General features: G+C 38.1%; 2 protein-coding genes across 2 annotated transcripts; both read right to left on the bottom strand.

Annotated features, from left to right (window-relative positions):
• Positions 1-7,475: 7,475 nt before the first annotated feature.
• On the bottom strand, positions 7,476-7,859 carry LOC132278918 (uncharacterized). The gene has a single exon (XM_059780826.1). It carries the CDS (start codon positions 7,857-7,859, stop codon positions 7,476-7,478), a length of 384 nt encoding a protein of 127 aa, XP_059636809.1.
• A 10,481-nt stretch (positions 7,860-18,340) lies between these two features.
• LOC132309381 (oligopeptide transporter 1-like) lies at positions 18,341-21,164 on the bottom strand. Its single transcript, XM_059807699.1, has 6 exons — positions 20,694-21,164; positions 20,370-20,467; positions 19,720-20,292; positions 19,348-19,606; positions 19,086-19,268; positions 18,341-18,999 (listed from the first exon to the last, which is right to left on the bottom strand). The coding sequence occupies exons 1-6, from the start codon at positions 21,147-21,149 to the stop codon at positions 18,376-18,378; spliced, it is 2,193 nt and encodes a 730-aa protein (XP_059663682.1). The 5' UTR covers positions 21,150-21,164; the 3' UTR covers positions 18,341-18,375.
• Positions 21,165-26,592: the final 5,428 nt, after the last annotated feature.

Genomic DNA, 26,592 nt, shown 5'->3' with positions numbered 1-26,592 from the left:
CAGTTGCCACTTTCGCACGAGGCGTTTCCATTTGTGTCTATTGTTATTCTGACTCAAGGAATTCTTCAAGACTTGCTTTTGTTCTCAGTGTGCTCGTTCCGTCCCTCGCGTTCTTCACATTCTCATATCTCCAGGTTAGTTCTTCTTTTCCTTCTTCCAATCTTGCATTATGAGTACTTCGACTACTCCTGAACATATAGAAATCGCGGATTCTGAGTCCACACCCTCGTCTTCCACTAATCTCATTAGGGTTCCTCTTCCTAGGGTTTCGAACTTCCTTAAGTCTGCAAATGACTCGGTTAATCAGCCGGATGTTTCCCCAATCCAGGCTGAGACATTCACCTCTGGGTTGGACAGTATTTTTACTAAGGAAGAAAGAAACGCAATTTTATCTGTTCGTCGTATTAAGTTTTCCATTGAATCCGTAATGGAAGATTTTGAGATTCTTGAGGGGGTAGAAATTGTAGAATACCTTAAGGGTGCCGATTTTTGTGCCGGCGAGGGCGTCGGAGAAGACGAGTTGCTCCTCTCTGTTGGGCATCTCAATGCTCTTAGATTCCCCCTTCACCCTTTTTACCTTTTAGTCTTTAACAAATTAGGGATTGCACCCTTACAAGTAAACCCTAACTTCTTTCGAATAATCTTAGCACTCCTCATTCGCCAATGGCTGGAGAGTCTTGACCTGACTCTGGCTGATTTGCTAATCACTTACACTATTTTTAGGCATGGAACCGAACCTGGTCGCTTCTATTTCACCTCCCCCTTGCACCAGAGGATATGTACAGACCTCCCTACTTCTGAAAAGAAGTGGAAAGAGAGGATGATAATTATTAAAGGGAGATGGGCCGTACCTCAATCAAGCAAACTCCCAATCCCACACAAGTTTGGGAGGTTAGGTATAGAACGCCCCCCTTTCTTCATGAAGATTGTTCTGGCTATTTTCCATGTCGAGTCTTATTCTTTCGGTATATTTATAAGTTTCTTGGTGTTTTTTCAGTGACTTTCCCCTTCTTTGCTGCCAAGAAAAGGATTTCCTTCCTTGAAGAGCAGGTTTGGAAAGAGACTCCTTCCGTTGAGGACTTACTTACCTCCGCAAACCTTAAAGCAATTGCTTCCAAAGTCGTAGCTACAGATCTCATGGATCTCTCACTTCCATCTTTCGATAGCTTCCCCATGACTGAGGAAGAAAAAGAAAGGACTGAAGCCTTAAAGAGAAAGGCTGTAGAGAGTGCCCCATTGACTATACTACGCTCAAATGAACAGAAGAAGGAAATTGATGAAATTCCTCTGCACAAGAAGGCGAGGTTGACTTCTTCTTCAACCAAGAATTCCAAGAGTGCTTCCAATCCAAAAAGTAAAGAAAAGAAGGCTGAAGAGATTAATCCTAAAGAGGAGGTCAGAGTTTATGTCCTGGCTGAGGCTGGAGCACCTTGGACTCCTTCTTTCTCGAAGGCTGACAAATCAGTCCTCCATACCGGTGATTCTATGATCACTGATCCATTTACGGCGCTGGCTGTTGCTTGGGGAATGTGGCTCCCCAAAGATGAAGAGATTAATGGTAGGATAGGATTGGAGCAGCTACTCCCTTCTGCCCCCATTCGAGCCATAGAGGTTTGCTCCTCCCTCTTATTCCATTTTCGTAATTATCTCGCCAATTTTCTTATATCGTTATCGTTTCTATCTAATGATGCAGGGCCTGTATCACAGCATGGCTCTTTGTGCCACTGTTGAGGCTCAGTCTCTCTCCATTCAGAAGCTGGAGAAAGACCTCAGCAATTTTGAGAAGAAGGCATCTCATGCCAATTCGAATGCACAAATTGCATATAAATCTAGGGATGTTTATAAGAAGTGTCTAGCTGCTTCTGAAGCGAAAGTGGAGTCACTGGAGGCTGAGGTCCAGCGTTTGAATAATACCCTTAGCACCTGCATCATTGCAGGGAGGCAGATGCAGGGGTGTTACTCCAGTTTAGTGCGTTTGTCTAGCGCCAAGGCCTACAGGTCCGTCTTTAATCAAGGTTCAGGCGAGAAAATAACAAATCCCGAGGCTTTTGATACTCATATATGGGTGTCTTTCCCCTATGATGAGGGTCCGAAGGCTCAGGAAGCTGAAGTGCTCTTTGTTGAGATGGTGAGGCTCATCCTAAAGTCCCTCCAGATCTAAGTGCATCAACCCCTGCAGCTGCTCCTAGCCCTTCAATTCCTCCAACTTCAAGTCTAGCTGTGGCGGACGCTTTTGAATCTGCTCCATTTGATCCGAAGAGGAAGTAGGATTATGTAATCTCGTTTTTTTGTAATGAAACAAATTTTGGAATTTTGGAATGGTAGTTGTGGAATGATATAACTATGTTTCTTAGTTTGTGATGCCTTAATTTTACTTCGACTAAATATTCTTGAATGCCTTTAATATTGCACACACTTTGTTGAATGTGAACATTTTAAGGAAAGTACCCTGCCTGAGGGTTCCACATTTGTTATAGTCCGAAGTAAAAATAAATAAGATGTAAAGAAGGGATCTCCTTTGATAGTTTACCTGATATCAGAGGATCGTTTTCCCCTTTGGTGATTTAACTGTCAAGGGAATCCTTTTTGAAAAGGATTTGTGTGAAGTAAGTATGTTTATACTTGTTTCTTCTTGTATTTTTTCGATGTGGGACAGTCTTGTGGCTCATATTACTGAGCTTAGAGTCAGTGAGTATGACCTCCACAAGACCTCGGTATTGAGCCTAAGAGTAAGTTTTGCTGAACCGGACACTTAGGGTCCGTAGCGAATGGATTACTTCCCCGGCGCTGAGCCTGAGGGGAGGTTTTATGAGCCGGACACTTAGGGTCCGAAGCGAATGAATTACTTCTCGATGCTGAGCCTGAGGAAAGGTTTGCTGAGTTAGACACTTAGGGTCCGAAGCAAATGAATTACTCCCCTGCACTAAGCCTGAGGGGAGGTATACTGAGCTGGACACTTAAGGTCCGAAGCGAATGAATTACTCCCAGGCGCTGAGCCTGAGGGGAGGTATGCTGAGCTGGACACTTAGGGTCCGAAGCTAATGGATTACTTCCCCAGCGCTGAGCCTGAGGGGAGGTATGCTGAGTCGAACACTTAGGGTCCGAAGCGAATGGATGACTTCCCCGGCGCTGAGCCTGAGGGGAGGTATGCTAAGCCGAACACTTAGGGTCCGAAGCGAATGGATTACTCCCTAGTATTAAGCCTGAGGGGAAGTTTACTGAGCCGGACACTTAGGGTCCAAACCGAATGGATTACTCCCCGGCGCTGAGCCTGAGGGGAGGTATGCTGAGCCGGACACTTAAGGTCCGAAGCTAATGGATTACTCCCCGGCGCTGAGCCTGAGGGGAGGTTTGCTGAGCCATACATTTAGGGTCCGAAACGAATGGATTACTCCCCGGTGATGAGCCTGAGGGGAGGTTTGCTGAGCCGTTTATGCATATAACTGTTGTGTTTTTTTTTTTTTTTTTTGTTTGTTTGTAGGAAGCCGAAGATTCAAAAATGATAGAAGGCCAAGAAAGCGAGTAACAGTGATTGGGAAGTTTCCTATTCGTTTATTTTGGAGACTTTCTTCCACTGAGACTCCCTTCTTGGTGACTAAATGTAGTGGATTGCGCATATATCAACTGCATCCTTTTTATACTTCAATCCGATGTGGGACATAGATTAAATTTCATCAAATATAGGTCAACAACTCCATATTTTAAAAAAGGTCAGTGTAAGGAATGCCTCTGGTATTGGGCTTGGCCGCCTTCAATACCAGTGGGCCCTCCTTACACTGCAGTCAATTATTTGAATATTTCCATATATAACAGAATGCAAAACTTTCTTACTGATGTGGGATAGAAAGCTTTAAATAAAAAGATTCTTGACATCTTGGTTTAAGTATTGCTTCTTGGCATAAAAATTGCAAAATGCGTCTTGGCATATAAAAATTGCATAATGTGTATGCATAAAAATGCATAAAAATAACATAATTTTAGGGTACTAGTATGGCCCCTATTTTTATGGAAAGAATGAAATGAAGCAGAATTGCTTCCCACATCAAATATGATAGAAGCAACATAAAGAAATAAATTGTCTGACTGTGGGCGTAAGTAGCCTTATTTGTGAAGAAATTCTTGTAAAATTGTTAAACTTATCTAATGGTAGTACCTTTTAAGGTGTATCGCATTCCAAGGACGCGCAATGGGATGCCCGTCAGCTTCGGCTAAACGGTATGCTTCCCTCCCCACTACTTCGGTAACCCTATAGGGTCCAATCCAATTAGGTTCTAGTTTCTTTACATGAGCTGTCTCTTGCTTCAAAACCCAATCACCTATCACAAAGCTCCTGAATTTGACCCGTTTGTTGTAGTTGCTGCGCAACTGTTGCTAATATGAAGCAAGCCTAATTGCTGCAACATTCCTCTTCTCGTCCAGGAGATCAAGGCTATATTCAAGCTGCTGCTCATTGTTTCCGTCAAGTAACAATAATGTTCGAAGGGTTGGAACCGCCGCCTCGGTTGGGATCACAACTTCGGATCCATAAGCCATGACAAATGGACTTTCCCCCGTGGGCCACTGCGGAGTGGTTCGGTACGCCCAAAGCACTTGAGGGAGATTCTCGTACCATTTTGTTTTGAGTTTCTCCAACTTCTTCTTTAAACAACTGAAAATGGTTCGGTTAGTTATTTCGGCCTGTCCATTCCCTTGTGGATGACTGACTGCAACTAGCTTTTGTACAATTCCATGTTCGACGAAGAATTTTCTTGTACTCTTATTGTCGAGGTTCTTACCATTATCCATCATAATGACTTTTGGTACCCCAAACCGGCAAATGATGTTGTTCCAAAGGAAACTTTTTACCTGCTCATGGGTCACATTTGAGTAAGCCTCGGCTTCCACCCATTTTGTGAAATAGTTTATAGCTAGCAGCACGTATTCCTTTTGTTCCACGATTTTGGGTAAAGGGCCCACCATATCAATCCCCCATTGTGCGAATGGCCATGGATTTGCCATTGCGTGCAAATCTTCAGTAGGTTGATGCTTCATTGGACCGTGGCGCTGACATTTATTACATCGCCGGGCGTACTCTTCAGCATTCTTAGCCAAGTATGGCCAGAAATAGCCTTGAGTTAGAACCTTATGTGCGAGGGATCTGCCCCAGAGTGGTTGCCGCAATCTCCGTCATGAATCTGCTTCAATACAACAAGAGCCTCAGTAGGGCTTAAACATTTCAGATAAGGACCTGAAAATAACTTCCGGTACAAGTGGTTATTGATGATGACATATTTAGCCGCGGTGAGTCTGAGCTTCTGCACCTCAGTTTTCTAGTTTGGAAGAGTCCCATGCTTGAGGTAGGCTTCCAATGGATCAATCCAATATGGCTCTCGCAGAATGATTGGAATCACCATTACCTCTTGCTGAGGGTTGATGCTAGGTTCGTCCAAGATGTCAATTGGCACAATACGAGTCAGATCTTCACTTGAGGATGACGTTGCTGTGGCCAATTGATCGGCTTCAGCATTCTCAACACGAGGTACATGGTGGAATTCGACTTGATCGAATCCTCGTGTAACATTCTCCACAGCTTCTTTGTATGCTTTCATCCTTTCCTCTTTGGGATGATACTGATCAGTCACTTGATTTATAACAAGTTGTGAGTCACTAAAAACTTTTAAACACCGTACCTGAAGGCTGCTGGCCAATCGAAGACCAGCAAGTAACGCCTCATATTCGGCCTCATTGTTAGTAGCAGGGAAATTCAAGCAAATAATGCCGAAGCTTCCTCTTGGCATAAACCAAGGCTAGGATAATTTTCTCTGCTTTGCTATACCGTGTCTTCGCATCTGTCATTATCTTACTTGTGTAGAAGACTGGATGTTGATTCTTTCCTTCCTCTCTAATTAACGTTGCATTTCTCGCTATGCTAGAAATTGCTAAGTACATAATAAGAACTTCTCCGGGTTTTAGAGTGGATAGAATTGGAGGTTCGGCCATATAACGTTTCAACTGATTGAGGGCCACCTGCTGCTGAGGTCCCCATATATCCCTATTCTTAGATTTTATGGCATCAAAGAATGGTTTGCACTTATCTGATAATCGGGATATAAATCGGCTGAGAGCTGCGATCTGACCGGTAAGAATTTATACCTCTCTACGATTTTTTGGTTCCTGATTCTGCATGAGGGCCTTAGCCTGAGCCAGGCTTACCTCTATCCCTCTCTTATTCATTATATGGCCGAGGAATTGACCTGATGATACTGCAAAGGAGCACTTGGAAGGATTCAGCTTCATGTTGTATTTTTTCAGAGTATTGAAAACTTCTTGAAGGTGCTTCGGATGGTCTTCCTTTTTCAGACTTTTGACCACCATGTCATCTATGTATGCTTCAACCGTTTTTCCTAACAAATTGTTGAAGATCCTGTTAACAAGGCGTTGATAAATGGTCCCGGCATTCTTCAGCCCGAAGGGCATAACCCTGTAACAATAAGTGCCCTTTTTTGTAATGAAAGCAATTTTTTCTTCATCTTCTAGATTCATAGGAATCTGATTATATCCTGAGTACGCATTGAGGAATGTAAGCCTCTCGTAGCCCGTAGTGGCATCAATCATCTGATCTATCTTCGGTAGAGGAAAGCTATCTTTAGGGCAGACTTTGTTAAGGTTGGTATAGTCTATGCAAACCCTCCACTTCCCATTCTTCTTTTGGACGACCACCACGTTTGATAGCCATTGTGGGTATTGCTCATCTCGAATGAAACCTGCCTGTAACAGCTTGTTCACTTTTTCAGCTATAATGTGATTGCGTTCAGGGGCAAACCTTCGGTGTTTCTGCTTAACCGGTTTGAACTCTGGGTCCACCTTCAGGTTATGGCAGGAGACTAAAGGATCGATCCCTACCATGTCCGAATGATCCCATGCAAAAGCATCTGCATTGCTCCGAATGGCATCGATTAATGCTTCCTTTCTTCAGATGTGGAAGAAGAGCGTAAATAAGTGATCTTCTGGGGGTCGCCGAGGATAACTTCTATGGCTTCGAGGATCTCCTCGGTAGGCTTCACAGCTTCTTCTTCCTCGTCTACCTTAAGATATTTGGGCAGAGGACTCTATAATTGCTATTTGGGTATATTTCTGGGGAGCCACGCCTGGTTGAGGCTGTCTAGACACCTTCTTTGCTTCAGCTTGTGTCAGCATATAACATTCTTTCGTGGCGACTTGATTCCCTCATAGATTAATAACCTCTTTTCCGTCCGGAGATAAATACCACATCACCGATGAAGGGTGGACGGAACTCCTTTCATTCGGTGTATCCAGCCTCTTCCCATGACGAGATTATAGGAAGGGTGGATCTCTGTTAAGACAAAGTTCTCCTTCATAGTCCTCTTCGCCGCAATTACGGATAAGTCTATTACCCCAAGGGGATCTACTCTTGTGCCATCGAACCCCATCAATGGGATGGAGGTAGGTCGAATAGATGATGACGGGATCTCTAGCTACTCAAAGACCGCCTTTGTAATGATGTTGGCACTACTCCCTGGGTCTATCAAAACCCTCTTGATCATGTAATTTGCCATTAAAAGACTGATGACCAATGGATCCTCGTGGGGGAGTTGAACTCTGGATAGGTCGCCATTGCCGAATCCAATACTGATGCTGCCCGAAACGATAGCATTGACCGAGGATATCTTTCTGAGCTTATGGACTGCCCTCAATCTGGATCTGTATACCTCATCGGACTCTTGATCATCTTCAGATCTGCCATGTATTACATGAATGACCTTTACTTGAGTACCTTCTACCTTGCGAGGATAAACCTCGCGGGGCTTTACATACTCCTTCGTCATAAAGTAATCTGCCAACTCACCTCTGGCTATCATATTTTTCACTTGTCGCCTAAGGGATCTACAATCATTGGTTGAATGCCCATAATCTCGATGATAAGCGCAATGCTTGCTTTTGTACCTCTGCTCCAAGGGTTGCGTCTGTTAACCACTAATTAACTCTAGAGGGGGGGTGAATAGAGTCAATGGCCAATTTTTGTAATTTATAAATTTGCAAATTCTATTCTACCATTCAAACAATTATGCAACTTATAAGATATGAAAGTAAACAATTAATAACACAATTATAAAAGAGATAAGAGAAGAGAAATTTCAAACAATGACTCGGCAATTTAGCGAGGTTCGGAAATTCCTACTCCTCGGCTCAAGATCCCTCTTGAGACTTCCCGATGCACTATGGCTTTTCTTTACGGGTGGAGAGCAAACCTTTACATGAAGTAAACACTTGCTTCTCTTCTTTGCTAGAAGAACACCCTTTTTCTAAGCTTCGTTGGGTTACACCAACCCTTACAAGTTTGTAGAAGAAATTGTAGTTGTGATACAAGAATGAATCTCTCTCAAGATAGATGTACAAATGTAAGCTCACAAGGCTAGAGTAATAGATGAATTAAAATGAAGCTCAAGTTGGTATGGTTGAGTGAAATGAATGCTTGAGTAAATGCTTTGAATGATATTTTTGAATTCTCTCAACCACGCCCTAGCCTTCTTCAATGCTTGTCTTTTTATAGAGTTGAAGAAAAATGAAATGCATTAATTGCTTAAATATATCTGTTGTGGTAGGTTGAAGAGCATTAAATGTTTGTGTGACCGTTAGAGCAATAAATATATCAACTTCAGATCTGCTTCAGTTTCTAAAAATTAGAAGAAGTGAGATTGGATCTCATCTAACCGGTTAGAGGATTTTTCCTAACCGGTTACATCTGCTGAGGGACTTCTTTAGTTAAGGCCAACTATTCGAACATAAGAGGCTTCCTAACCGGTTACATCAAAGGTCAAGATAAGTATCTTTCTGTTAACGCATATCTAACCGGTTATATAACTTCTTCTAACCGGTTCAATCAATGGCCAAGAAAAGTTTCATTCTGTTAAAGCACGTCTAACCGGTTATATAGCTTCTTCTAACCGGTTACATCATTGGCTAAAAAAAATCGTATTCTGTTTAAGTACATGTAAACGGTTACTTGAGTTCTCCTAACCGGTTACGAGAAGGTAGATACAATGTTTTTGTATGTTGATCTAAACGGTTAGAACAATTCTTCTAACCGGTTACAAGGTGCGGATAAGAAGATCAAGCTTTCTGTTTTGTTCATCTAAACGGTTAGATGAAAATTCCTAACCAGTTATGAGATACCTTCGATCATGTGTTGCTTTTTGTTTTAGCTCATCTAAACGGTTAGATGAAACTTCCTAACCGGTTATGAGATTCTAAGGAGATTTTTGATTTTTCTTTTTAAGTGAAGAATCTTGAAAGATGTGAATGAAAATTCATGAGCCAATAGATTTGAGCTTCAAATTAATTCATAGATTACTTTGACAGAAAATCCTAATCAATCACCGATCTATCTACCCATTGTCTTCAAGTCAATCATGATTGTATTATTCTCGGAGTATATTTGATTTCTCTTGAAATGATTTCTTTGTCTCGGTTGCTTGGCATATTTTATTTCCTTTGCCCTACAAGCTCAATGCAAACATTAGACCGAGAACACTTCATAATGTTTTGTAATCATCAAAATTATTAGACGATCTTTGAATGACCTTTAGGGTCAACAATCTCCCCATTTTTGATGATGGCAAAACATTGATGTGTTCATACATAAGGAAAATAATTATATAATATCCATGTTTGAATTTTCTCCCCCTATCTTAGTGCATAGGATGAATAAGGCTTAAAAATGCATTAAGTATATACTCCTGCCAAAATAAGTCATCATGTTAATTTCATATTCAAAAGTAAGTGATAGTGACAGCACATTAAAACACATCAAGCTATTCTCCCCCTTTGACATCTCAAAAAGGTATGGGAGGGGGGATTTCAGATAAGACAAGATAAAAATCAAAATAAAACTGTCTAGGAATAATCACATCAATCATTAATTTCAACCACGGGGTCACGGGGTTTGGGACGAGGAGGTGGAGGAGGAGGTGGGACATCAGATCGACAACGCTGTTCCGGAAACACAAATCCCGAAGGAATGATTTGAATACGCTTGGCCACCAATTTTAGAAAATCCTTCATAATTTCGGCATTTGCATTGTGGACGGCCAGCCGGCGATCAATGAGATCATAGGTCTCCATAGTGTACTGAATGACAATATTGAGATCAGATGACTGATCATGGGAGTGAGAGATGAGGGACTTCCCAACACTGTCAGCGCGAGTCTCAAGAGCGGTGACTCTGTCACCTAGGGCTTGGATAGTCGCCATAGTCTCGGCATGCTGATCACTAAGTAGCTGAGTCACCTCTGGAGGAATGGGAGGCTGAGGATGTGTCACTGTGGGACCCTCTGCAAATAAGTTATCAAAATTGTCAAAGTCAAATTCCTGGTGCTGAAAAGGATCGGCCTCAGGAGCAGGAGCATCAGGTGCGGGAGTTGTAGGAAGTCTTTCCCAGGCTCCATTGACTTTGCGACACTGCATATTTTAAAAAAATTTTAAGGACAGCCTGTCTTCACAAGTGGGGTCCTTTTTGTGGAATTCTGAGTTAAGAGGAACGTTAAAGTGTTTAAATACTGGAGTCAGAAACATGCCATAGGGCAATGTAGCAAGTTTGCCAGTTTTCCAGGGAGTGGAGGCAGTGTCATCCGGGTCTGCAATGAACTGAAGGAGGTGCTGAAAAATAATATAGCCTAGATTGAGCTGAATGCCTAAAGTAATGCACCAAATCAAGAACAGATCCAAATGAGATACATGAGTTCTACCGCTGCCTCGAAGGATGACACAATAGAACAGAGCATTATGAATTAGACGGGCTTCAATGGTGAAATCCGTAGAGGTGAAAAGAAAAATTTTTGTCCAGAAGAAATTCTGAGTGAGATGCATCACTGCCATCATCTCACTATACCAATCAACCTCAATCTCAGATCTGTGAGCATAAATCTTCTTTCCCTTGTTTTCAATGTCCAAGATGGAATTTAGGGTTTTATAGTTAAACTTGATGTTCGCACCTTTGACCTGTGAGTGAAGGTAGCCGTCTTTGAGTTTGAGATAGGTGTAGAAGACTTGAATGAGAGTGGGATAGTAGGGTTCCTCGATTCCTATGAATGAATCCCACCCCAAGGCCTGAAATTTGTCGAAGAACGATAGATTTTCTCGTATGCAGAAATCGGCATAAAAAATTCGACCTTGAGACACCCCCCTGTTGCGAAACCGAGTGTTGAATAGCAATTCCATCTCTCGTGAGAGATAGGAAGCAGCAAGGATTGGATTTTCATCTTGAGAGGTTTCTTCTTGATTTTCAGTTCGTTTGCGCTTTCGTATTTGAGCAGTAGAGGAGGATGGATTGTACTCTTCTCCTGAGGAAGGATCTTCGACGAAGAAGGAAGAAGATGATTCAGGATCGCCTCTGCCGGAGATTTATGGATAAGCATATTCATTTTAGATTCCTTGACATGACTAGTGCCAACATATGTAATTTCAAGTTTATCCCAAATCTCTTTGGCCGTCTCACAATCTGAAATTCTATTGAATTCGTATTTACTAAGAGCACAATAAAGATTTGTAATAGTCATGACATTACATTGTACAAGCCTACGCTCATTTGGAGTCCACTCATAATCTGTTTTGGGGATTATTTTCCCTTCAACAGTTTTGGTCCGAATATGATCAACTAGTTCAGTGGCTTTCCAAATATCAATATCTAAGCCTCTTAGAAATGCTCTCATTTTGATTTTCCAATAATTATAATCATTACCATCAAACCAAGGAGGTCTATTGTTAGATTGACCTTCTTGATGAAAATTGGCCATGATCGTTCTCTAAGATGGTTAGATCTTTAACTAGAGATTAGGCTCTGATACCAATTGTTAACCACTAATTGACTCTAGAGGGGGGGTGAATAGAGTCAATGGCCAATTTTTGTAATTTATAAATTTGTAAATTCTATTCTACCATTCAAACAATTATGCAACATATAAGATATGAAAGTAAACAATTAATAACACAATTGTAAAAGAGATAAGAGAAGAGAAATTTCAAACAATGGCTCGGCAATTTTAGCGAGATTCGGAAACTCCTACTCCTCGGCTCAAGATCCCTCTTGAGACTTCCCGATGCACTATGGCTTCTCCTTACGGGTAGAGAGCAAACCTTTACATGAAGCAAACTCTTGCTTCTCTTCTTTGCTAGAAGAACACCCTTCTTCTAAGCTTCGTTGGGTTACACCAACCCTTACAAGTTTGTAGAAGAAATTGTAGTTGTGATACAAGAATGAATCTCTCTCAAGATAGATGTACAAATGTAAGCTCACAAGGCTAGAGTAATAGATGAATTAAAATGAAGCTCAAGTTGGTATGGTTGAGTGAAATGAATGCTTGAGTAAATGCTTTGAATGATATTTTTGAATTCTCTCAACCGCGCCCTAGCCTTCTTCAATGCTTGTCTTTTTATAGAGTTGAAGAAAAATGAAATGCATTAATTGCTCAAATATATCTGTTGTGGTAGGTTGAAGAGCATTAAATGTTTGTGTGACCGTTAGAGCAATAAATATATCAACTTCAGATCTGCTTCAGTTTCTAAAAATTAGAAGAAGTGAGATTGGATCTCATCTAACCGGTTAGAGGATTTTTCCTAACCGGTTACATCTACTGAGGGACTTCTTTAGTTAAGGCCAACTATTCGAACATAAGAGAATTCCTAACCGGTTACATCAAAGGTCAAGATAAGTATCGTTCTGTTAACTAATATCTAACCGGTTATATAACTTCTTCTAACCGGTTCAATCAATAGCCAAGAAAAGTTTCATTCTGTTAAAGCACGTCTAACCGGTTATATAGCTTCTTCTAACCGGTTACATCATTGGCTAAAAAAAATCGTATTCTGTTTAAGTACATGTAAACGGTTACTTGAGTTCTCCTAATCGGTTACGAGAAGGTAGATACAATATTTTTGTATGTTGATCTAAACGGTTAGAACAATTCTTCTAACCGGTTACAAGGTGCGGATAAGAAGATTAAGCTTTCTGTTTTGTTCATCTAAACGGTTAGATGAAAATTCCTAACCGGTTATGAGATACCTTCGATCATGTGTTGCTTTCTGTTTTAGCTCATCTAAACGGTTAGATGAAACTTCCTAACCGGTTATGAGATTCTAAGGAGATATTTGATTTTTCTTTTTAAGTGTAGAATCTTGAAAGATGTGAATGAAAATGCATGAGCCAATAGATTTGAGCTTCAAATTAATTCATAGATTACTTTGACAGAAAATCCTAATCAATCACCGATCTATCTACCCATTGTCTTCAAGTCAATCATGATTGCATTATTCTCAGAGTAGATTTGATTTCTCTTTAAATGATTTCTTTGTCTCGGTTGCTTGGCATATTTTATTTCCTTTGCCCTACAAGCTCAATGCAAACATTAGACCAAGAACACTTCATAATGTTTTGTAATCATCAAAATTATTAGACGATCTTTGAATGACCTTTAGGGTCAACAGCTTCATTAGCTGTGGGGCTATGAACGTCATCTTATTCTCTTGGAAGAGCCGAGCCAAGGTAGTTCGGAGAGGTGTAAACCCTTCCTCTATCCTTTGCCTCTTCTCAGGTGCCTGGGTGATCGGCGTTGAGGCGCGTTGGCTTTTCTGAATTTTTGAATTTGGAATTCTTTCTCGAGGCTTGTTCTCCACTGTCACGAGAGTGGCGTGCTGCGCTTGGTGGGCTACATTTTCTTCGAGCCGGATGTATATCTGGGCCCTGGCACTGAGAGTCTGCATGTCGAGAGGAGAATATTTGACCAAGGAAGTATGAAACTTCGTCCCCTGAATCATTGCAAGTTTAAATGTTTCTATAGCAGTCGTGGGATGACAGTCTGCTATTTTTGAGGCTTCCATGTTGAATTTAGATAAGAAATCCTGCAGTGTTTCCCCTTTCTTTTGCCTTACGGTGAAGAGGCTAGCAATCCTCTTCTTTTGCTTCTTATTTTCGCAGTATTGTGCTAGGAACATGGTGCACAGAGTTACGTAATCCGGGATGGACTTGTGTGGCCTATTCCTGAACCACTCTAGTGCTGCTCCTGTCAAACTGGTAGGAAAAACTCTACACATTCAAGGGTCATTAGGGTCATCCAAAACCATCTTTTGGGCGTAATGATCCAGGTGCCGAGAAGGACCTCCCGTACCGTCAAACTAAGTAAAAGAAGGCATGGTAAATTTCTTGGGCCTCTCAACCATATACACATTGTCAATGAAATGAGTTTTCACCAGGGAGTTTTTGTGCTCTCTGGCCATCTCAGCGAATGTCTGAATTTTCAGGAGTCTTTTCTCATCAAAGGCATCCTAAACACCTACACCATTTGGAATTCCATTGGACCACACCGTGAGCTTATGGCTAGACTCGGCTTGCTCGTCCTGCGTGCGACGAGGGATGTTGTCTGAAGCGACAGCCTCGGACCTTGCCCTCTGCTGTTGCTGAACCTCGTTTGGCTGAGCCTCGTTGGGTCGTACCCCATTAGGTGGAAGCCCGTTAACTGGACGAATATTCTGATTAGGGGGTGTTGCTGTATCACCTAGTGGTGGTGGTGGTGCCAACTGAGCCATTGCCGTTTGCAGAGTGTTATTCTGCTGTTGAAGCAAGGCGATCTGAGCCACACTAGCTTCGTTTGCTTGACGAAGCACGTCAAACTGGTGTAGAAACTCTTCACGCATCTTCTGCATCAACTCCGTCTGTTGATCTGTTGAAGATCCTCCGTTCGACATTCCGGATGGTAGTTGCAGGATTCACTTGAAACAAGAGTGGGAATATATTTGCACACGTTTCCCACAGACGGCGCCAAAGTGTAGGTGCAAAATTTCACTCAACCAATAATGATTGAGAAAAATAAAACAACACACACAAAAACAGTAAGAATAAATAAGAACAGTGTATAGAGAAGCATAGAATTGCTTGATCCTCTTATTGGAAGTCTGGGCCTCTATTTATACACAAAAGATTGGTTGAATTATGGTAGGACTCGCATTGCTTGTCCTCCAATTCTTTCCTTACAGAAATTCTTTACAAATAGAGCTCCTTCCTTTGTATAATTCTCCTTGTGTAGTAGTTTCTTTCTTTGCTGTATACTTCTTCTAATAGGACTAATTTCCTTTTAATGGAGTTGGGCCATCAGTAACCTGATCCATGTGACATTGCCAATGGGTTGGATCTCTTGTTTCGGGCTTGAGCAGTGCTACAAAGATCAATTAGCTGTAACCCTGGGCCAGTGTCTTATGATTCTGGGCTGCCGACGAGCTTGGACTGGGCTTTGTGCAGGATGGGCCTGACATTTGTGATGGGTATTTATGTTGCGATAACATGTACAGTTCTCATTGGAGGGAGATTTTTCCCTCCACAAGGTCTAACAACAATTTTTATATTTTTTCTTCCTAGGATGTGGGGGCTGATCCTGATAACACAGAGCTCGCCAAACTACCAAGTATAATGGTCCAACAAAATGATGTGCCCAATACAAATAAGAGCAACAGCGCAAAACAAGCAACGCTCAACCTAATAATACTGAAAACTAAAAAATAATACTAAAATAATTTCCTCAAAAAACTGAAAAAAAAAAAAATATATTACTAAAATTGATTCAGTTGACAGCTTTTTAAAAATGTTGAAAGCTGAAATAATAATAATAAAAATCCGTATTCATATAACAAAAATTTTAAAAATTCCGAAAATTATTTTATATTTTTAAGGCTCTTATAAGTTTTATTCTATAATTAATAGCCTTGGGAGCCTCCAGTTACATGAACTTTTTGGCTACACTGTGGTGTATTGCTTAGATTTGTCACATGAATAATTCAACATCTGGGTTTGCTTCTGTTGCTGTCTTGTTGGTTGCTTAGGTAGTTGAGTTGGGTAGGCTTGTTTTGGGATGTGTTGGCCCTTTGTTTTTGTTGCTATGGCTTTTAGCCCTCTTTTTTATTTTAAATATTGTGTTCTGATTCGACGCTTAAACTCAATTACTTGGAATTCATATTAAAAAAATATTGTACGAGATTCATGAAAACGTGTATATATATAATTATCTTAGATTCTTACTTAATTTTTATGTATAAGGGTAAAAAATATAGATGGAACATTCAAACTATCATATGCATAACACACTAGCTTTTGATTATTATTATAATTAAAATATTATTATTTACTTCTTTTCCTTCGTCAGGATGTGTGATATGAAGTCGGGTTGGCTCACTTTCAATGTTGTAGTATTTTTCATGTTATCACTTTTCAGCACCACCATTATATAATTACCTATTTATTATGTGTTTAATTAATGCACATGAAGAAACAGAAATTCATAAAATATTTTTAAAAATTACGAAATTCACTCAAAACCTATTTTTTTGGTTTTTTTTTTTTATAATTTTTTTGGTGTAAATTTGTGAGATATTATCAAAAAAATATTATCAACAATATAATATATGTTTATTAAATGTGTATTTAAATTTTTATAAATTGTTTATGTTAGCATTGAGTAATTAAAATATAAATAATTAACGGTGAAGGTGAAGGTGAAAATAAAGGTATTTTTGTACTTTTATAATGAACTTCATTAATTCGTTCTCATTTTTTATAATAGGTTAACTAATCAGTCCCTATATTTAGGATTCAAGTTCTCATGTCTAGAACTTGTTGGTTATAAATGAAACATCCTATCTATTTATAAGCTTTCCCTCCCTAATAGGTTGCTAGGATGCATCATCAACAATTGAAAATTTTCTTTTGAATAGAACTCTATACAAATACTATTACAACATTCTCATACACTATATAAGTATTTCACATTTTCACACTACTCAGGAAGCCTCTAAGTAGAAACTCCCTGCACTTGCCATGCAACAATATATTCACTTTGAATTTTACTTCTGATCTTTCATCCCATTAATATTTTGACCTTGATTGCTAGTTTGAGGTAGTTCAATCATATCAACCATGATTAGTTGTGAGGAGGAGGTAGTTACTAACAGGCAAGGAGAGAAGAAGTACCAACGGGCCAGTGGTCTAACAATATCAGCCTCAGGGGGTCAAATCTCAAAAGAGACATATGTGTGAATACCAACTATGAAAAAAAAAAAAAAGAAGAGAAAAAAAAAGAAGAGAAGTATTGTTTAAAAGAGTATGTACACCTTGTCCAAGACCAAGGGGAATGCCCAGGGACCTAAAACCAATGGCCCAAGCCCAAAAGGACAATACGGAAACAAAGGGAAAAAACCCAACCAAAGCCGAGGGCCCATTACAAGGTTGGGAGTCAGGACAATGGGCTTATCCCGATGATCGACAAACTCAAAATGGGCAACTTCCCGAACCATCTCCGAAACAATTAACTGGTTACCCACGGCACAACCCTGGCCCAACTCCGAAGCACCGAAAAGCTTCCTCATCCATTGGTATTTGAATGAAGATAATTTGAGAATGCCAAGTGGACCAGTGGTTCCTATTACATGATGTCATGAGGGACTAACATCCTCATTCATATAATTTTTTTTTTTTTGGGTCTAATTCGAATCATGTATCATTACTTGAAAATTTAATTTTTTTTTGAGCACAATGAACTTCTTAGTATTTTTATTTTTTTATTTTTCATATATTTTGGTTTTCTAAATATAAGATTAAGGAGAGGAAATAAATGATATAAATATAAATGAATAAAAAAAATAAGCGGAGATCAATTCAATAATGATGTTCTTGATGATGAGGTTCAAGTTGAAATTTTGTATGAATTTCTATAAGACCTTTATTTTATTTCCAAACACGCAATTGCTTTATTTTTTAGGCATTGAGCCCATCAAGCTCAACTTCTCATATATATATATATATATATATATATATATATATTACTTTTGCAGTCTATTTTATGTATTTTTTTTTTGGTATCTATTTTATGCTTCATTTTCGCGAATGTGTTTGTGCGTGTTCGCGTGGGAGGGATGGACAGTGAAACAAATGGCCTCAAATCCTACAACTTTGATTATACATTTGACTTTTGGGACCTTTTCGCTTCATCATTTTGTGGGAAAGTAGAGTGTTTCACTATGTTTCTACATGTTGAATATGTTCAACAGAATCCATAAGTCTAGATTAATAAGGTTTTAAGCTCTAACAAATACAATAGTAGTGCTGCTATTTAAACCATGCCTTTCAAGCTCCAACTACAAATCAATTTTCTTTGGCAAGTGCATTCTATAGTTTTTTTTTTTTGTTGTGTGCATGTTTAGTTCATAAAACAGCATTCTATTACAGTGGATAAGAAGAACTCCCAAAAGGGGAGGAAAGAGGTTCAAGCCCCGTTGTCGGCAATTTGTGAAATGTGTGTATGAGTGCTTACCTAACCGAGAAAAAAGAAAAAAAAAATGTCAATTGAAGACAGGACACCCCTTAACCTCTATACCTGGGGCAGTAGGACAATGTGCCAGAGGGCAATGATCATCCAAGTCTAAGCCCCACCACCTCATTCCATTGATGTCCCTAACCTGCAATGTGAAATAGCACAGAATGGCCATGAATGCAACACCAGCGTCTAGTCCAGCTGACAGAATGTAGTTGTGCCTAGCCCACCACCCTTTGTATCTCCTATACACAACAAAGTTGAAGAAGATGCCCACTGTCAACCAACAAATGTAGTTCACAGCCCTGGCTGGTGGCATACCTCCTGCACCACTTAAAATGATTGGTACGTTTATGAGCCTAATCCATCTTTTCTCGGGAAATTTCTGGGATAAGAACCAAACAGGCAGTGGCGCAAGAAAGCCGGTGAGAAAGAAGTAGTTCATTGCAGGGTATACGCCAAGGTGGCCAAACATGCGAAGGGGGCCAACCACACCCCAGATAATTGATGCATTGTAGAAAACATCGTCGCCAGGACAAGTCCATGGGCTTCCTTCTGGCAATTTCGATGTGTTGCAGATGTCCTTCACTGTGCTGAGGAGCCACCAAGCTGTGCCAAAGTAGACCGAGGATGCAACTACTGTTCCTACTAACTTCAATAAGAATCATAAGTAAATATTAGTATTTACTAGGCATAGGCATCTATAAGAATTGATATTTCTCAATCTTTTTTAAGTACCTGAACAGCAAACATGGACTTTGGTGGGATTTTCATGTAATGGCCTAGCTTGAAATCCGAAAGGAACGTTATTGCTTGTGTCATGCTTATGTATCCATAGGTCTTGAAGGCTACATTGGCAAGAGGTCTCCCCGGATACATGTAGCCGATAATCAGCTCAGTGATAACATTTAGTCCAGGTTGCTGCACAATGATTTCACAACCAAATCAAGCATAGTCATTGACAGAACGTTGAAGAAAGCTCGCGATTCAAGAAATGTACCTGGTTTGTGGTAGCTGTGATCACCCCAATAGGCAAGGTGAAGACCAGAGCCAAAACAATTGCCAGTAGCACACCCCAGTAAGGAAGCTGCAATTGTCTACCAAACCCTTCACAAGTAAGCAAAGCTACTCCAATTACCACCACCAAGATTGCATAAAACCACCACTGAGGAACAGGATCATAGTTCTTCTTCATCAGCCTAGTGTGTACATCTCCAAACTTGTCTTGGAATGATGCCTTGGTTTGTTGCCAAATCGTACTGCAAATTGTAAAACAAAGTCGAATTGGTTATGGTTTTGTAAGTCCACTCATATGTGGTTTCAGGAAAAAGAAGAAGAAGAAGAAGAAGAAGAAGAAGAAGAAGAGGGTTACCTCCCATAGAAGAGAGCAACATGGGATATTGTTGCGGCTAATGTTGCAAAGCTTAGACCATAAGCAAATGCAAAGAAGATACTGACATAAATCCTGCTATAACCATCGTATCCTTGTCGATTGAATTGGAATGTTGTTTCATTCAAGACTAGTGAGACATTGTATTCTCCTCCATCGGCATTGAACACATGTGAAGAGAAAATTGGGACACGTTTGGCTTCGAATAAGTTTGTCCAATAAGAAATAGGGATCACCATGTAGACAATCTTTATGTAACCAACCAATATGTTAATGATAGCAAATCCAGGTGTGGCTAGGGGACTTCCTAGAAAACCAGCTACAGTTGACCAATCAAGGGCGAACGAGCCGATGCCAAGACCATGAAGGCCAGAACCGAGTTGTTGGGCTGTGACCGAATCCTTCCATATCCAACAAACAAAGGAGAGGGCAGTTATGGATGGAAACAGATAGTTGGGAACAATGTAGTATGAGAAGCTTGATACAAGGACCACAATGAAGAACTGCAGCCTAGTTAGGCCTCCTTTAGGCCTAACCTCAACATCATGCAATGCCCTACAAGTTCAAAAGTGAAAATTATAAGAAAAATGAAGTGTGTGTGTGTTTGTTGAGAAAGGGGGGAGAGAGAGCACCTAAAGAGGGAGACCTGAACCGGATTGGAAGGCCACCACATGTATGGTGAATCAACCAAAAACTTTCGGAAAATACCAGCCCATCCATACCCAAGCATCTAAAAAATCCATCAAACACAATCAGGCAAAATGGAGAAACTACAGTAAGTTTCTAGCAAAGAGATCATTAACAAGTAAACAAGTCCTCTTATAATAAGCTACATACACAATATGCACCTTAATTTTCTGCTAAGGATATTTTTTTTTTTTTCTAGTTCATCTAAAATCAACATATACAATAATGTAAAATACCTATTAACTACTTTGATGAATAGAGAAATTCACCTGGGTTGATTGCGTTAACAACATAGCAGCAAGAGGATGAATTTGCCAGTGGTAGAATGCCTTCACTATAGTGATGATACCCACTGCATAAACGGGACTTGACCCCGAATTGGCAAAAATAGTGATGAGGACATGCTCTTTCAAGTTAAATGGTCCCGGATTTAGTGAGAAAGACCATTTTGTTGCTGGGATACGGATTGATCTCTTTGGCAGATATACTGCCATAAAATTTCCGATTGGAAGTACAGCAATTTGAGCTGAAACTGATGATACATAGAGTGCATTTTGGCGGTAACCAAAGAATTGGTTCAAGAATGCCAAAATAGCACATGAAGTGATGCCCAAAACCCATGTCCGAAATGTCAAGCATGGCAATGTTGGATCATCTGTTATTGGCACCGTGAGACGGACTTGCTCTATTGGAGAATCATTCACCTCACCTGCACAGAATTTCATTTTAGGGCTCTCATAATTAAACACTGATAAAATTCATGTTCATGGTGGATTAGATATGGACACAAGTTCTTAGCTTAGAATTTTTTTTCTCGTAATATATTTACATGGAACATACTCTGAATCTTGTTACATCATTGACAAAGATACCTTCTATGATTCAAACAATTTATAGAAGATGACTTGCAATTTAAATTATAACAGAGGATAACTCTCTGTATGCTATAGGATGATAATATTTAACGTGCTAGACAGTCCACCAAATACAGCAAAATAATAGTGAAAAACAAAAGTGGTGTGGAAGATGAAACACAAAAAAGATAGTGTTGCATGCATACACACACACAAACACATAATTGAACAACCATTTATTTTACAAATAAGCAAAGAAGAAAAATAAATATAATTCAAACAGAAGTGGGGTGGAAGATGAAAATAAAAAAACATAGTGTTGCGCGCGCGCACACACAAAAACACACACACATATGATGTTATTGCTATATGCAACATGTAAAGAGACTACGAAAGGACCAATTGGCCGATTGGATTGGAATGTGAGGCTGTATTGGGTCAGATGGTACGTTTAACTGGTCCATTGACCTTAAATAGGCTGAAATTTTACTTGGACCATAGCCCACTTTCTTAGTGATTTCTCTAGTTGGGCTGTTAAAATTTTCCTACCTTAGCTCATTTGTGGGTCATAAAAGGCCTCTTTGGTTTATTTTTCTGAATATATATATACACACACATAATCTCGTACATATATATATATATATATATATCTATGGAGAGAATTGAAAATCAGAAAACAATCATAAGTATGTTATTTGGTTGATTGTCTTTTTAAATTCATTTTTTCAAAGATTGGATGAAAGAACATTTATTTTCAGAAAATAATCTTTTATAATTTTCTAAAAATACTTTTACTATGTTTGAGAACACCGAATTTAGACATCAAATTCAAATTTTTAACTAAATTCCTTTGGATTCTAAATCCAAAACACTGATTCATGCTCCAAAACACAACATTTACTATTTTATCAAATTGGACAAACTCAAAACATCTCAAATCTTTAATGTGCTTATCATATACTATTATTTATCAATGGGATATTAGCCCAATGGTATAACTTCTCTACCTTCAAAGAAGGAGAAGAGATGTTAGTTAAGTCACGCAAAGTAGGAGCGCGAAGGAGAAAAAAATTAAGTCTAGGGCGAATAGGAACGAGAGCCTGCGTTGAGAGTGAGAACGAGAATGCACTCGAAATATAAGAGCGGATCTCGATATGGACGATTTGATTGAGAGTAGTACACGATAAATAATGAAATGGAAAGTGATCAGAACCACATCCTTGTTAGGCTAGAATCTTCCAACCCATAAGAGTTTCCTTAGGTGAAAAAACATATTTATGGAGGCTATGTGAATGAAGGTGGGTAAGTTTGATGAAGTACGATCTTCAAAAGATTAAATTGAATGTAAGACTAACTTGGCATGGAGTTTTGGTAGAATTATAAATTCTTCACACTAGTCATATATGACTTAGATATATGATATCGAGTATTGAATTCAAAGCACGTGGAGAGGTTAAAATTAAAAACAATTCTGGCATTATATATATAAATCTATGTCCCTTGCGTTACAGGGAGTCTGACTGTGCCAGCTTGTGTCTAAAAAAGTTAATGATTTCGTATTCTTCATGAAATATGTCAGAATTCCAAACTAGAGAGAGAAAGATAAAAGATGTGATAGGGTTAGGGGTTGAAAGATTTATGCATCTCATTTTTCGGATAATGTATTTCTTCCGTTTTAAAATATTTGTCTATCTTTTCTTTTTGAAATGTCCCAAAATATATGTTCCTTTCAAAAAATGAATGTACTGTTTTTCATTCATACCCAAACTACCCCTTTTCTATTTACTTGTTTAGCACCTTATAAGGTTAAAAATGAAATTTCACTCATTATTAAATACGCTTTCATAAAAAGTTGGAATCCAATACATCCGAACTATTTTGGGACAGGAAAAGTGTTATTATTATTATTATTATAATTATTTTGTCTTCATATGGAATGTTCCAAGTCTAAATGATCTCTGTGCTCTATATGAATCTTCATTTTATGTTATTACTTGTTCTGTTTTGTAAATCGTCATAATTAACTCTTTAAACAAATTTTTTTTTTTTTTGTTATAATTAAGACATAAATTGGAAGGGAATTATAATTGAATTTATGCATTTATGCATATCTTTACCGAGATCAAATTTTAATGTAAGTTTAATATACTGATTTAAATAAGTGTATAATCATATATGGAGTATATAAATATATATTTGTTTTGAACCACCAACATTTTGGAGTAAAATGTCCTTCAACTCTTCAAATGAGACGTCAACGGTCAATACTCAATAAATACATGTTGTTGTGAGTAGTGAGTACATTTAACACCAAAACACAAAAAAGAAATAATAATAATAATAATAATAAAATTGCATCCAATCCATATACATAATCCATGGATAATTCAAACAAGTCTTGTCCTGAAATTAGATTTGTGGAGTTAAGAGAAAATTCATTTCTAATCTATTTTAGAATTAAATATAGCAAAATAAATTTCAACTAAGGGCAACTTATCTGATGGATCCATTTGATGCCCTAATTTGGATGCTTGATATATAAAATATGGAAAATGATATTTCAACCGAACTATATGACTGATTAATTTGGCAGAATTTACGTGGACATCAAATAGCCCATTTCCATCTCTTTCTCTCTCCTTTTTTTCTTTTTCTCATTCTATTTCTCACTCTAATATCTCACTCACCGGAAAAGAGGCAAGAAATGGGTCGATCTGGTTCGTCGGCGCCGAAGACTACTTCCCTCTCTTTCTCTCTCCTTTCTTTCTTTTTCTCATTATATTTCTCTCTCTAATATATATATATATATATATATGATATATGATATGAAGTTGCAACCATACTTTAAAATTCAAAGGTTATTTCTTTTTTCAAATTAATATGATAAGAAATATTATTTGAAGAGACTAAACGAAGATGGAAAGATTTGATAACTATTAGAAGAGAAGAACTTATCCTAAAACTTGACAGAGAAAATTGAATCTATTGACCAATATATTGTTTCTCCTTTTATTTTATTTATATAAATATATTTTTTAATTATTAAAATTACTTACCTAAATTAGCATCTATATTCTGCCAAGCTAATTTGTCAAAATCATCTACCTACCTATCACGACCCCTAAAATATTCTGGTATTATTATATTCCAAATGCAAAGAAGAAAAGTGACAACAAACAGGAGTCATGGTTATAGTGGGCCAATGTCTCACATGTATGTCACGTGCACTGATAATGTGTACAATACTGGTATCAATTTAACAATATAGTAATAAATAGGAGGACCACTTAATTAAGAATGCATGGTTCACTGAAAAGAAATGCATGCATGTGGTGTAGCTCGCACATCCATGCATGGAGTTTTGTGGATAGCCTTTGTTTTTAACCCGTTAATGAATTCAATATTAAATTCTTTTATACACTTCATCACTCACTGCTCAACTGTACGTCCATTTGGGATTGGGGTGGTGCACGTGTTCCTGGTTATTAAGAAGGGTATATACGGTCCAATTTGAATTGAATTGAAATTTTTTTTGAAATTAAATTATTTATAACGGTTATATTATTTTTTTAAACCTGATCGAATCATAATGCTTATGAAATGAAAACAAACCAGATAGTAAAAAACCGGTTTGATTCGATTCGATTTGTCGGTTTAATTTTATTTCCATTTTATTTTATTTTTAAAAAACAAAATCTCTTATTTTTTTCAGGAAAAAAATATAACATTCCTTGTTTACCATTTATTGGGAAAAGAAAAAAAAAAAAACTCAAAATTTCAAAAAACAAAAAAGATCAAGTATGAAATTGCTAATGTTTAAAGTCCCCAACTATCATAATTATTTCTTGTCATGGTTAAAAGTATATATATTTAGTTCACTAATCACTATGAAGTTGAAAAGAATATATATATATATATATATATATATATATATATATATAACGGTTTGGTCCGGGTCGAGTCGGTCTAGCAGGACTCCAAATCAGGACCGAACCGAAAAATTACGGTTTCATAATTTTGGGCTTAGGACCGGACCAAACCGCTATACAATTAGCCCAAACCGCCCAGTTCAGTCCGGTCCAAACCGATTTGATCCGATTTTTCAATTTATTGGATTTTTTGAACACCTCTAGCTATAGAGTATACTCTAAGAAATTCGGCACCGGTTGAAATATATATATATATTTGAATAGAATGGTTTAAATAGAAATTTATTTGTTATAAAAAATATATAAAAAGTGATTTAGATCTTCCAAGTGTAATATGTTTTGAGTGTTAAGGAGCCCTTCCTACGTCCTACCTATTTCCATTGGTTTTAAAATGAAAAACTTAACTGAAGAAATAGTGCGTAAAAAAAAAAATAGCACAATTTTAGAAAAGAAAAGAAAAGAAAAGAAAAGCAAAACAATTACAAATAACAACATTGAATATTTATGTCGACGACTCGACTAAACCATGCAGTTCAGTAGTTGTTAGTGGAGGCGACATTCTCTTTATTTATATTTTGTAGCTAAAATTTATATTAAAATTCTAATAATGCTTCTACTAAATTTTTGATAAAACATCCTATACCCTCACTAAAATTTTCTTTATTTGTATAACAGACCTTAATTTGTTTATAATATGTTGCCTTTATAATAATGGAAATGGAAGTATTTACATAAAAAATAATTAAAATGGAAGTATGAACAAATTTTAATTCAAATATCAATTTATGAAGAAAAAAAAATAATTTATTTATTTTTTCTTATTGTTCCAAGGGTGCTCTCTCTCAAATTCTTTATTTTTATTTATTTATTCTTCTGGATCCAAATTAGGGTATATACAGTGAGGTCAATTCAAAACCAGCTACCATGTAACTTCTTAGACCCGTGGTTGTGCGTTAGACGCCATGGATGATTGGATTTGGATGGCAACTTGAACCAACAAAGACATTTTCACTGTGCTTTGCCAATTCCATTGTTACAGAGATGATATAATTTTATTATTTATATTTTCTAACACGTCCTCCTCTCTCACGCGAGAGTACACTTAATCATAAATAAACTAATAAATATATCAATTGTAATTTTTTGTATAACAATGAGTCAATGAGATTTAAATTCATATTTTTACGTCAGAAATAATAGACTTGCTGTGCATTTAGTGCCGCATAAATTAACTAATATATATATATATATATATATAGACATTATGTTATTAATTGAAAATGAATGGTAATCAAATCCAATCCAGCCAACATGATTTTTACAATTAATGAGAGACTTCACGATCACCTTGGGACCTCAATACACTTGCGTAAATGGCTTTAGTT

Source organism: Cornus florida, unplaced genomic scaffold (assembly GCF_030987335.1).
Source record: "Cornus florida cultivar Cherokee Brave unplaced genomic scaffold, ASM3098733v1 CherokeeBrave_3.0.0_Hap2_Chr01, whole genome shotgun sequence".
Classification (NCBI taxonomy): Eukaryota; Viridiplantae; Streptophyta; class Magnoliopsida; order Cornales; family Cornaceae; genus Cornus; species Cornus florida.
Note: the sequence above shows the minus strand (reverse complement) of the source record. Positions and strands in the feature narration are given on the sequence as shown.